The 12848-nt window shown below is 44.3% G+C and overlaps 1 protein-coding gene across 1 annotated transcript; it reads right to left on the bottom strand.

Annotated features, from left to right (window-relative positions):
* Positions 1-708: 708 nt before the first annotated feature.
* Positions 709-12449, bottom strand: LOC115145335 (phosphoglucomutase-1-like). The gene is made up of 11 exons (XM_029686828.2): positions 12138-12449; positions 9185-9347; positions 8381-8524; positions 7801-7926; positions 5544-5734; positions 5141-5295; positions 3993-4108; positions 3657-3792; positions 3195-3378; positions 2773-2907; positions 709-970 (listed from the first exon to the last, which is right to left on the bottom strand). The coding sequence occupies exons 1-11, from the start codon at positions 12381-12383 to the stop codon at positions 881-883; spliced, it is 1686 nt and encodes a 561-aa protein (XP_029542688.2). The 5' UTR covers positions 12384-12449; the 3' UTR covers positions 709-880.
* Between the last annotated feature and the right edge of the window lie 399 nt (positions 12450-12848).

Below are 12848 nucleotides of genomic sequence, written 5' to 3'. Positions count from 1 at the left end.
ATTAAGCCATTGTGTGTAGGCCAGTGACAAAATAAAACAATTCCCATTTGACATTAAGCTATTGTGTGTAGGCCAGTGTCAAAATAAAAACAATTCCCATTTGACATTAAGCTATTGTGTGTAGGCCAGTGACAAAATAAAACAATTCCCATTTGACATTAAGCTATTGTGTAGACCAGTGACAAAATAAAACAATTCCCATTTGACATTAAGCTATTGTGTGTAGGCCAGTGACAAAATAAAACAATTCCCATTTGACATTAAGCTATTGTGTAGACCAGTGACAAAATAAAACAATTCCCATTTGACATTAAGCTATTGTGTGTAGGCTAGTGACAAAATAAAACAATTCCCATTTGACATTAAGCTATTGTGTGTAGGCCAGTGACAAAATAAAACAATTGAATTCATTTTAAATTCGGCTGTAACAACAAAATGTGTAAAAAGTCAATGCGTTCTAAATGCACTGTATATTTAAGCCATAATGCACGAGGGGGGTGTGGTATATGGCCAATATACCACGGTGCCTTATTGCTATTATAAACTGGTTATCAATGTAATTAGAGCAGCAAAAATGAATGTTTGTCATACTCAAGGTATACGGTGATATACCACAGCTGTCAGCCAATCAGCATTCAGGGCTCTAACCACCCAGTTTGTGATGAAAAATATATTGATATTTCCAAAATAAATACACGAGTGCAACAATTGTTTTTTGTAATGACTTTTTATTCATGGTGAATGAAAGTGTTGGCTTTGAAGGCTTTGTTTGGACATTAGGGTAGAGGTGAGATTGTTCTTCTGGAAGTCAGAGGGTAGGCACAAGTTGAACGGTTGAAAGGACTGAGGTACCTTGAAGGGCGTGGCAGAGCATGTCAGTCTATGTGATCACAGTGGGGCCCGTGCGGCCGGTCTTCTCGTGGAGCCCAGAGATCTTCAGCGCAATCTCCACCAGAGGTTTCAGCATGACCTGAGGAAGACAGTCAACCTTAGATTACAGCCCCATAACCCATTCCCCATAACAGTCTTAACAAAGAACTCCACCTGGCCCTCGAGTAGGCCAAGCATCTGCAATATTGCGTTCACTTGTGAGCAAGGTGAAGGAGACTAAATTAATCCATTTCAGAGGGCCTCTTTATCCAAAACGATTATCAGGGAGTTTCTTCCCCTTCTGCCAGTCTGCCTTTCTTAAGCTATCATTCTCCCTCCTGCCCAGAACACTTGATGTCAAATCTCTACTTCTTTTCCCCATGGTTCCTCCCCCCCACCACTTCTTCCTGGCCCTGATATCAACCATGACTAAACTCTTAGCCAAACATTCCCTCTCAAGTCAACTAGGAATTCTGGAAGGAACGGTTGTTGGACCTGACGACCCAACGTGTCAAGGCAAATGGTTAAGTCGGACATCAGAGATGCACTCAGGTGTGCCTCGAGGATCAATTTGAGTTTATTGTCTTATAATCAACAGCATTGGGAGACAGATTGAGACAGCTGATGTACATTTTTACGCAGATGACACTGTTCTCTCGTCAAGTGGCAGCAGTTTGACTGGCTTTTGAAAAAGCTCAAAAACAGCTTTTTAAACATCATTCAACAGAATCGGTTTGATTTGAAGCTTGTTCTGAATTCCTCTAAAACCAAAATGCATGGTATTGTCCAATGCTAAACACTAAACACATGGTCATGACTACCTTGGCAGGGCAGTCCATAGAGCAAGTTAAAGCCTACAAATATCTGGGAGTTTGGGTGGACGAGAAGTTGAGCTTCCACCACCCTTGTAGAAAACCTTGTCGGGAAACTCAAGCTGTGTATAGAATTTCATTAGCGGCACAAAGCTCGTTTTCGTTCCCTTTGCCACCGGAGTTGATTCGTTGTACTTTGCTCTCCGTGTTGGGACTATGGTGATACTATTTATGTGCAATCCTCAAGCTCTTCACTAAAGGTTCTCGACTCTGTGTATCAGGCAGCCCTTTCATTTAGTCACTAACCAGATGCCTCCTCATTGTGATCTCCACAGTGCTGTCGGCATAGCAACACGCAGACTCAAGCACCGGTACATTATCATTTAGAAAGGACCTTTTTATCCATCTTCTCTTCTAGCTCAGATGCCAATCTTGTTTTATACTGACAGTGCCATGTGCCACTAGAACATAGCATGGGGGGGGGGGGGGGGACCTGGTGTCCCTAGAAGAGTTAAAAGGACAAAACAGGTTGTCGAGACATGCATTTGTTCCTAGTTGTCCCCCGAAGTAACTGCCTGGCGATGGCCTTTATGCCGATTCTTTTCCTTGAACTGTTTTTGATTCTGTAACGTGACGTATCACACTTGTTTCTTTCCGGACTCGTGTTGTGCACATGGTCTTTACTGACCTGCTGCTTTTTCCTATCATGATGCAACTTCATCTGGTTTGATGCATCTTTGGTCTGTCTGCCTGTTTGTCTGAAACTGGTGTGTTCCTGCTGCTGTCTTGGTCCAGTTTACTCATGATAAATATGTATTTAAATCGCAACACTACTAATCTGGTTAAATAAAATTCTAAACAAGCTGTCTGCTAGGTCCAGATTCCAGGCCTCCCCCTCCGGGCTGAGGGGAAGCCTTTTGAGGGCTATTCCCTCTGACAACGTAACTAACCTTAGATGTGTGTGTGTGTGTAAATACTTCATCTCCCATAGAGCCGTCATGACAAATGTAAGGGCTCCCCCACCGTGCCCTGTCACATTCCATCACCCAAATCAGAAGACCCCAGCTGCTCCTCGGCCCTCAGGTCTCACCTGTGCGTCGCCGTAGATCTTGGCGGGGTCTTTCTCATAGCTGTCTATGTAGAGCCTGACGGTTGCCCCGGCGCTGCCTGTCCCACTGAGACGGAAGATGACCCTGGAGCCGTCGGAGAAGACGATCCTCAGACCCTGAGAGAAAGAGAGAGAGAGAGTTAAACCTGACTCTGGTGAAATGACTTATGGAAGTCAATTTACTGGAAATACGGAGCAAAAACGAACAACAACAATGGCATTTTTCAAGGTACAATATGCAAGTGCCTCTGGTGATACTTCAAGTCCCTACATAGGCAGGATCAATCATCAAATGTGATGGTCATCTTTCGAAAAAATACCATCAAACTATACTGACTAAATAGATCACCCACATTGCAATGGCTCTGCCTAGACTCCCCCCCCCCCTGGGTCCTGTCGCTTACCTGGTTCTTGGAGACGCTGCCGTCCACGGGGTCGGTGTAGGCAAAGTTGTCAGAGACTGCCACCTCATAACTTTTATCTCCTGACGAGAACTTCTGGCCCACAAAGGACTTGTCAAACATCGTAGCCTCCAGCTCCTTGATCATGGTGTTGGCTTTGTCCGAGTCCACCTCTTCATAGTCATACCTGGTGTAGTTTGGATGGGTTGGGGAATGGTCTTAATAGGAAGACTAAATAAGAGCTCTCAACGGTCAATGTGTCTCCACGAGATGAGTGGCGTTAAAATAGTCAAATGGAGGCTATCGTCGAAGAACTTGATATAAAAGAAAGACTAACAAATAGTTCTATAAGTACTTCAATACTCTATGAGAAACAACAGCCTACAGAATGTGGCCCGAATCCAGAGACTGTAGTTCTCTAGTTCACCACTGGAGGGTAACAGAGTAGCAGAGTCCCAGACTTACCTGGTGAAGAAGTTCCTGCCAAATTTGTTCCAGTGGTCTTTCATGATCTCCTCCACACTCTGCTTCCTGTGGGCTAGGATGGACATCCAGGCCAGCACCGCCCACAAGCCGTCCTTCTCACGGATGTGATCAGAGCCTGGGGGGGGGTAAACAACGAAGAGAGGAGGGGGAAGAAGGGTGGTGGTTAAGACATCTGCTAGCACCTCTCACCAGAATGCATTGCCCAACTGACTGGAACGAAGTAATACCACCAATCGGATTTATCTAAATGTTTGCGCTGACGGGCCATAGTAAACAGGCTGTTATATTACTTGAAAATGTGGATCCCTCACTCACCAGTGCCGAAGCTCTCCTCTCCGCACAGAGACAGCTTGCCAGCGTCCATAAGGTTGCCGAAGAACTTCCAGCCAGTAGGAGTCTCATACAGATTCATCTTCAGGGCTTTAGCCACACTGAGGGACAGAGAGAGAGCAAAAAGAGCTCATTTTCATACCCTGCACTTAAACACTGATGAGGAAACTAGGAGTGGCAGCTAGCCTCGTGGTTAGAGTGTAGAGGCGGAAGCGTAGCCTAGTGGTTAGAGTGTAGAGGCGGCAGGGTAGCCTCGTGGTTAGAGCATTGGGCCGGTAACCGAAAGGTTGCTGGATCGAATCCTGAGCTGACAAGGTAAAAATCTGCCGATCTGCCCCTGAATAAGGCAGTTATCCCACTGTTCCCCGGTAGGTCGTCATTGTGAATAAGAATTTGTTCTTAACTGACGAGCGTAGTTAAATATATATATTCATTTTAAATGTTTAAATGCTGATTAATGTGCACTGTCCCAGGGACAAAGCACATCCATGACACCTACAGCTACTGATGCCACAGGAAGGCCAAAAAGATCATCAAGGACAACAACCACCCAAGCCATTGCCTGTTCACCCCGCTTCCATCCAGAAGGTGAGGTCAGCACAGGTGCATCAAAGCTGGGACTGAGAGACTGAAAAACAGCTTCTATCTCAAGGCCATCAGACTGCTAAACAGCAATCAAACTCAGAGAGGCTGCTGCCTACATTGAGACCCAATCACTGGCCACTTTAATAAATTCATCACTAGTCACTTTATACAATGCCACTCTAAATAATGCCACATTAATAATGGTTACATATCTTACATTACTCATATATGTATATGCACTATTCTATACCATCTACTGCATCTTGCCTATGCCGCTCGGCCATCGCTCATCCATATACTAACATGTACATATTCTCATTCACCCCTTTACATTTGTGTGTATTAGGTTGTTGTTGGGAAATGTTTAGATAACTTGTTAGATATTACTGCACTGTCGGAACTAGAAGCACAAGCATTTCGCTACACCCGCATTAACATCTGCTAACCATGTGTATGTGACAAATAACATTTGATACATGAATAAATACATATTTAATGCACAACCAAGAAGAAGCTATGAACGGACTGTGTGTGGACGTTAGGCTCACTTGTCCAGAGCTCCGCTGGTGGGCATGCTGCGGGCCAGACCTTTGACCCCAGTCTTCTGGAAGTAGGGGATGCAGGTGATGTTGGCTGCGATGACGGCCACAGAGTCCGATGGGTTGACGAAGAAGCCATGCTTTCCCAGGACCATGTTACGATCCTGTGGAGCAGAAAGGAGAGGGTAGGGAAGGAAAGGAGAGGGTAGGGAAGGAAAGGGTAGGGAAGGAAAGGAGAGGGTAGGGAAGGAAAAGGAAGGAGTGGATCAGCATCTGAACAGACTGCAACAGAGACGAGGTAAAGCAGAGGTTTGGATGGATTGTGGGCCGACTCAAGGACTGGTTCTACTGACACCAGTCATGCAAGGAATAGCTTCAATTCCAGGCTTCCTACAGCCCCCCGTCTACTTACACCGTCCCCGTCGAAGGCGGCGCCGAGGTCGTACTCTCCTCCCTTCATGGCGTTGACCAGGTCAGAGGCGTAGGTCAGATTGGGGTCAGGGTGGTGACCACCAAAGTCCTCCTTGGGGACACAGTTGAAAGCACCATCGGCGGCAGCGCCCAACTCCTCACAAACAATCTTCTTCACATAGGGTCCAACCACTGGAGGGGGCGAGAGGGTAAAGGTTATTATGGGGTGTGGATGTGCAGTGTGTGTGTGCTGGGACTCTAACTGAACAAAAAACAGCATTTAAGAGATTAGACTCATTTGGACAACATGTCACAGTCCTAAAGACACAAAACTGTGTTTGTCCTGGGCATACAAACAGAACTGAGAGCAGGAATCTAGATCATCTACCTTGCTTAGACATAATTTAAAAAATAAATATGTATACATACATACATACATACATACAGTTGAAGTCGGAAGTTTACATAGACTTAGGTTGGAGTCATTAAAACTCATTTTTCAACCACTCTACAAATTTCTTGTTAACAAACTATAGTTTTGGCAAGTCGGTTAGGACATCTACTTAATGCATGACAAGTCATTTTTCCAACAATTGTTTACAGACAGATTATTTCACTTATAATTCACTGTACCACAATTCCAGTGGGTCAGAATTTTACATACAATAGGTTGACTGTGCCTTTAAAACAGCTTATGTCATGGCTTGACAAGCTTCTGATTGGCTTATTGACATCATTTGAGTCAACTGGAGGTGTACCTGTGGATGTCTTTCAAGGCCTACCTTCAAACTCAGTGCCTCTTTGATTTTTCCTTGATGTCAAGCAAAAATCTAAAGAAAACAGCCAAGACCTCAGAAAAAAAATTGTAGACCTCCACAAGTCTGGTTCATCCTTGGGAGCAATTTCCAAACGCCTGAAGGAACCACGTTCATCTGTACAAACAATAGTACGCAAGTATAAACACCATGGGACCACGCCGACGTCATACCGCACAGGAAGGAGACGCGTTCTGTCTCTTAGAGATGAAAGTACTTTGGTGCAAAAAAGTGCAAATAAATTCCAGAACAACAGCAAAGGACCATGTGAAGATACTGGAGGAAACAGGTACAAAAGTATCTATATCCACAGTAAAACAAGTCCTATATCGACATAACTTGAAAGGCCGCTCAGCACAGAAGAAGTCACTGCTCCAAAATCACCATAAAAAAAGCCAGACTACGGTTTGCTGCACATGGGGACAAAGATCGTACTTTTTGGAGAAAAGTCCTCTGGTCTGGTGAAACAAAAATAACTTTTTGGCCATAATGACCATCGTTATGTTTGGAGGAAAAATGGGGACGCTTGCAAGCCGAAGAACACCATCCCAACCGTGAAGCACAAGGGTGGCAGTATCATGTTGTGGGGGTGCTTTGTTGCAGGAGGATTTGGTGCACTTCACAAAATAGATGGCTTCATGAGGCAGGAAAATTAAATGATATATTGAAGCAACATCTCAAGACATCAGTCAGGAAGTTAAAGTTGTGGCAAAATGGCTTAAGGACAACAAAGTCAAGGTATTGGAGTGGCCATCACAAAGCCCTGACCTCAATCCTATAGAAAAGTTGTGGGCAGAACTGAAAAGGCGTGTGCGAGCAAGGAGGCCTACAAACCTGACTCAGTTACACCAGCTCTGTCAGGAGGAATGGGACAAAATTCACCCAACTTATTGTGGGAAGCTTGTGGAAGGCTACCCAAAACTTTTGACCCAAGTTAAGCAATTTAAAAGGCAATGCTACCAAATACTAATTCAGAGTATGTAAACTTCCGACCCACTGGGAATGTAATTTAAGAAATAAAAACTGAAATAAATAGTTCTCTACTATTATTCTGACATTTCACATTCTTAAAATAAAGTGGTGATCCTAACGGACCTAAAACAGGGAATTTTTACTAGGATTAAATGTCAGGAATTGTGAATAACTGAGTTGAAATGCATTTGGCTGAGGTGTATGTAAACTTCTGACATCAACTGTATATATGTATGCATATATATATGTAAATAAACAAAAGCCAATTCAACACAAAACATGGGAGATGGTGGAGGTGTCATACAGCAGCCAGCACCAGAGAGGTAGGCTACAGTATGTGATCCATACCGCCAGCACCAGAGAGGTAGGCTACAGTATGTGATCCATACCGCCAGCACCAGAGAGGTAGGCTACAGTATGTGATCCATACCGCCAGAACCAGAGAGGAAGGCTACAGTATGTGATCCATACCGCCATGCATGGCGTCCAGACGGACTTTAATGTGATTGGCTCCAGACACCAGCCCCTTCAAGGCATGGAAGTCGAAGATTCCCCTCAGCATCTCAGCGTAGGCCTCCACAGAGTCCACAATCTCCACTGTAGAGGGATAAACAGCAGAGTTAGGATTGATAAGATTTAATGTAGCATTTTAGACTCAGGATAAAAACAGACAAATTATAAAACTATATTGCATATGCACATACTTTAGATCACAGTGCTTTACTGATTGCAATACCACCTGAACTTCAGTGCCTTGCCCAAGGATTTGTACCAGTGAGCTTCTCGCAGATTTGGTCTCCAAGCTAACCCATCCCAGTCAGTTGAGATCTGACACCCGTCCAATCCTACAATACCTGTCATGCTAACCCATCCCAGTCAGTTGAGATCTGACACCCAGCTAATCCCGTCCAATCCTACAATACCTGTCAAGCTAACCCATCCCAGTCAGTTGAGATCTGACACCCAGCTAATCCCGTCCAATCCTACAATACCTGTCAAGCTAACCCATCCCAGTCAGTTGAGATCTGACACCCGTCCAATCCTACAATACCTGTCATGGGCTTGAACGTGTCCACATCGAAAGTCTGCTTGCCGATCTTGGAGATGTCCACTTTGAGGTCAGGGCAGATGTGGTACTCTGTTAGGCTCTTGCTGATCTGGAAGATTTTGTCTGTGATTCCCTCTGGAGCAGGACCTGGGGGGCAGAGACACACGGTAAGGTGAGGAGGATAAGGAAGAGGTTTTGAGAAATGCTATGCAATACAGTGAAACAGCCATATCCCACCACTATGTATACTAAACTTTGTCTTAAAAGTATCGATTGAAGTATATCAGCATTGCTCTGCGCACCCTATCCTGAAACGTGCTACACCTTACTAGCTCTGACTTTGCCGACAGCTACTATGAAGGAAAAACAAATGACTTACTGTGATATGTGGTTGTCCCACCCAGCCATCTTAAGATGATTGCATTAACTGTAAGTCGCTCTGGATAAGAGCATCTGCTAAATGGCTAAATTGTACATGTAAATCTTCATCAAAGGTCAGTGAAGTTTAAATGTTACCCTCCAGCACAGTCTCATCCCCTGTTCCTATCTCTCACCGGTCTCTCTCCTCTATGGGTTTTTCCTTTTCTCCCTCCTGTGGGTCTTTTTCCAGTCTCTCTCCTCCCTTCCCACCTCTCCCATCCCTCTCCTCTCTCACCTCCCATCCCATCTCCTCTCCTCTCCCATCTCATCCCATCACTCTCCTCTCCTCCCATCCCATCTCACCTCCCATCCCATCTCACCTCCCATCCCATCTCACCTCCCATCCCATCTCAACTCCCATCCCTCTCCTCTCCCATCCCATCTCACCTCCGGAGGCAATGTTGTACTTGATGCCAAAGTCTCCATTGGGGCCACCGGGGTTGTGGCTGGCGGTGAGGATGATTCCTCCCACAGCTTTGAGCTTGCGGATCACACAGGACACAGCAGGGGTGGACATGATGCCATCCTGACCGATGACCAGGTGGCCGATCTACATGGAGACAGGAGAGAAAGCGAGGGACGGGGAGAACAATGGGCTAATCAGCTTCCTCCGATGTCATTTTCTACTATATGTTATACTGTGTAGAATATTCCCTGCCGTTCTGCGCGTGCCACATTTGCATATTCTCTGGTCAGAACCTGTTGAGTGGAGCAGAGCATTTCCCCCGTGGACTTTTGTTGTTTCATTACTGATAATAACTTTGTACACGTGTGCATACCTGCAACAGTAAGTACCTTATAATTTGTATCAACATTTCCTTGTGGTAATTATGCTGTCGTTTCTACCCAAGCACACAGTGTTAAGTTATTTTCCATTGCTAGCTAATTGATTTGCACGTAGCGGCATCATGCCCAATAATTGGCACATGTATAGAGAATGTGTAGCCCGTCTTTTTTCATTATAACCGCAGACACAAGAGGTACTCATTTCATAGCCTTTATGGTATCATTTTCTGTGTTTAAGTCCATTTCCCCATTAGTTCTGTATGCTACTATGGCGTCTGAGAATCGCTAGCTTCTTTTACTCCTTTGAAGTGGTCATCATGGCCCTTTGGCCTGTTCATTGTATAGCTCTGCCCTGCCCCCTTGTGGAGGTTTTTAATTAGGTTTTGCCTATGTTAATCAAAGGTGCAATATCATTGTCAAGATGCCTTACTATTCGAATAGTTGCTTATTATTTTACCACTGTGATATTGTCAAGATGCTTATATCCTGATATTGTACCAATATTGCATACTAATGACCATTTCTTTACTCTGTACTTTCAGAAAACCACACACACACACACACTTTGAAAATATTTCCATTAAAACATCTTAAAACATCATAACTGGACATCTTTCTCACCGAAGATTGAGGCCAGCTTTTGTATGACTAGCAACATTTAGTGAATTCACTGTAGACTCCTTTACATCCTATTTTTATTTTATTACATTCACCTATTCAGTCTACACACATTGTGAGGATGAAAATACGAGAGGAGTATACTGATTCAACATGCCAGTGGTGAGGTCAGGCTGCTATGTGGGAGCTAAACAAGCAACTGAGCAACACGGGATAGTATGGAAAGTGCTGGGCAGCATATAGCCTTGAGGTTAGAGCGTTTGGCCAGTAACAAAAAGGTCACTGGTTCGAATCCTGGAGCTGACAAGGTAAGAACATTTTTAAAAAGCACTTATCCCCAATTGGGCCTGGGGAGTGTCTCAGGGGGTGTTGGGATATGCAAGAAACACATTTCCCATACACACGTGTGTGTGTGTGTGTAACAGGACAAATATAAACCCTTCTCAAATTATTATTTTCAACTATTGTTGGTTTGTGAAGACATCCGGGTAACATCCCCTTTAATTTACGTAAATGGGCCTACATTAAAAGTGAAGATGACATGGGTAGCAAATATAAACGCAGCAATACATTATTCACCGCGAATAAGACGCATTCAGAGTAGAGTTGACGTGATGATCATGATGTTCATTTTGTCATCATAATGGGACAGATCATACTGGCGCTATATGGTGTGATCATGATGTTCATTTTGTCATCATAATGGGACAGATCATACTGGCGCTATATGGTGTGATCATGATGTTCATTTTGTCATCATAATGGGACAGATCATACTGGCGCTATATGGTGTGATCATGACGTTCATTTTGTCATCATAATGGGACAGATCATACTGGCGCTATATGGTGTGATCATGATGTTCATTTTGTCATCATAATGGGACAGATCATACTGGCGCTATATGGTGTGATCATGATGTTCATTTTGTCATCATAATGGGACAGATCATACTGGCGCTATATGGTGTGATCATGATGTTCATTTTGTCATCATAATGGGACAGATCATACTGGCGCTATATGGTGTGATCATGACGTTGGTCTGTCTGTAAATCGTGTTTAGCGTAGCCAGGAGGTCATTGTGTGTCTAGTTAAACAAGATGTGCCTGTGTACCCAAAATGCCCAGCTCGCTGTAATGCAAACCGCAGGGCTACGTGACAGCACACCACCACGCCTTCCTCTAAAAAGTCGCAGAGGGAACGAACAGAACGAAAGGCTGTGCGTGCCACTGACATCCAAAAACAGTCTCTCCTAATAAAATAATCCCTCGGTGTTGCACTTTTTCCCGATTATTACAAACGTGCAGAGAACCGTTGTCTTTGTTGGTATACTAAACATTCATGGCAAGGCAGAGTGCTCACTGACTGGATATGCTACGTAAGGGGAACCGGATGGTGTAGTGTTTTTTTGCGTCACCTGGGGAAAGGGCAAGGGTATCCTACCATTTAAACATGCCATCTCCGTGCACTTCATCGAAAGATCAGCGGGGTCATTTAGCACCAGAGACCGTCTAAGAACACCACTGACCCCTATCACGTTCCGATGCATGGGGCTTGCACGTCATTGAACGTCAAAGTCCACGAGGATTCAATACTTTCTTTAAAGTGATCCTATGCATGTGATTTGATATGAGAGAGAGAATTGTCATCTAGGCCTATATAGTCCCAATTAATATACCTTAAGCAAATGTAGGCTCAGGCCGATAGTTATTTTAGTCTACATGACAGGAATTGAAATGAATGTATCCGCCAACTTCAACACAATCACAGAAGCGTTACAATGTATAAACGATTGGAGCTGCCACTGTCAACACCGGGAGCTGTCAAAGATGCTAAGCTAGCTGCTGATGCTATGCATGTTTGAGGGTGAGGCCTAGGCTTAAGAGTCATGTTTTAGGGACTACCTGCTGGACTACGACAGAAGTATTACTGACCCCATTAGCAGCGGCGATCTGGATGATCAACTGAATGGCATCTTTCATGAAAAACCTTCCATCTCCTCCCACTACGAGCAGTCCAGGCTGACGCTCCGCTGGGTCGATGCAAGAAATAATGCTTTGAATGAAGTTCTCTGCATAGTGCTCATTCTTTTGAAAGACTGTCACCCTTTTCCTCAGGCCACTCGTACCAGGCTTCTGGTCGGGATATGCCTTGGTTTTGACTACTGTGATTTTCGTCATTTTCCCAAATAATGTTGACAGCCCGTGTGATCCGCTTATTCAATGTAGGCGAATGCACCCCACAGCCTGCCACAAGTCCTCTTGTTCGGATCCCGCCCACTTTTACATTTAAAACGACAGTACTCCAATTTGAATTTAGGCCTGTCAGTGCATGAAGGAAACCATATTTCGCTTTGTAAGGATGCAAGCTGTTGGATGCCACAGTGTACAGTGCCTTCAGAAAGTATTCATACCCTTTGACTTATTCCACACTTGATTGTTTTACAACAAACTCATTCCACAGAGGGAATTAAGACCTAGGCAACCAGGTGAAGGGAGTTCGTTACTAATTAGTGACCTTAATTCATGAATTTAGAAACTCGGCTCTCCATGGAATTCGTTTGAATGTGTGTTACAGCCTTAATTCAAAATGGATGAAATAAAAAAAATCACACCTACAATAAAACATACAATACCCCATAATGC

The sequence above is a fragment of the Oncorhynchus nerka genome, linkage group LG17 (assembly GCF_034236695.1).
Source record: "Oncorhynchus nerka isolate Pitt River linkage group LG17, Oner_Uvic_2.0, whole genome shotgun sequence".
Taxonomy (NCBI): Eukaryota; Metazoa; Chordata; class Actinopteri; order Salmoniformes; family Salmonidae; genus Oncorhynchus; species Oncorhynchus nerka.
The sequence above is the reverse complement of the archived record's forward strand: the minus strand, read 5'-3'. Positions and strand labels throughout refer to the sequence as shown.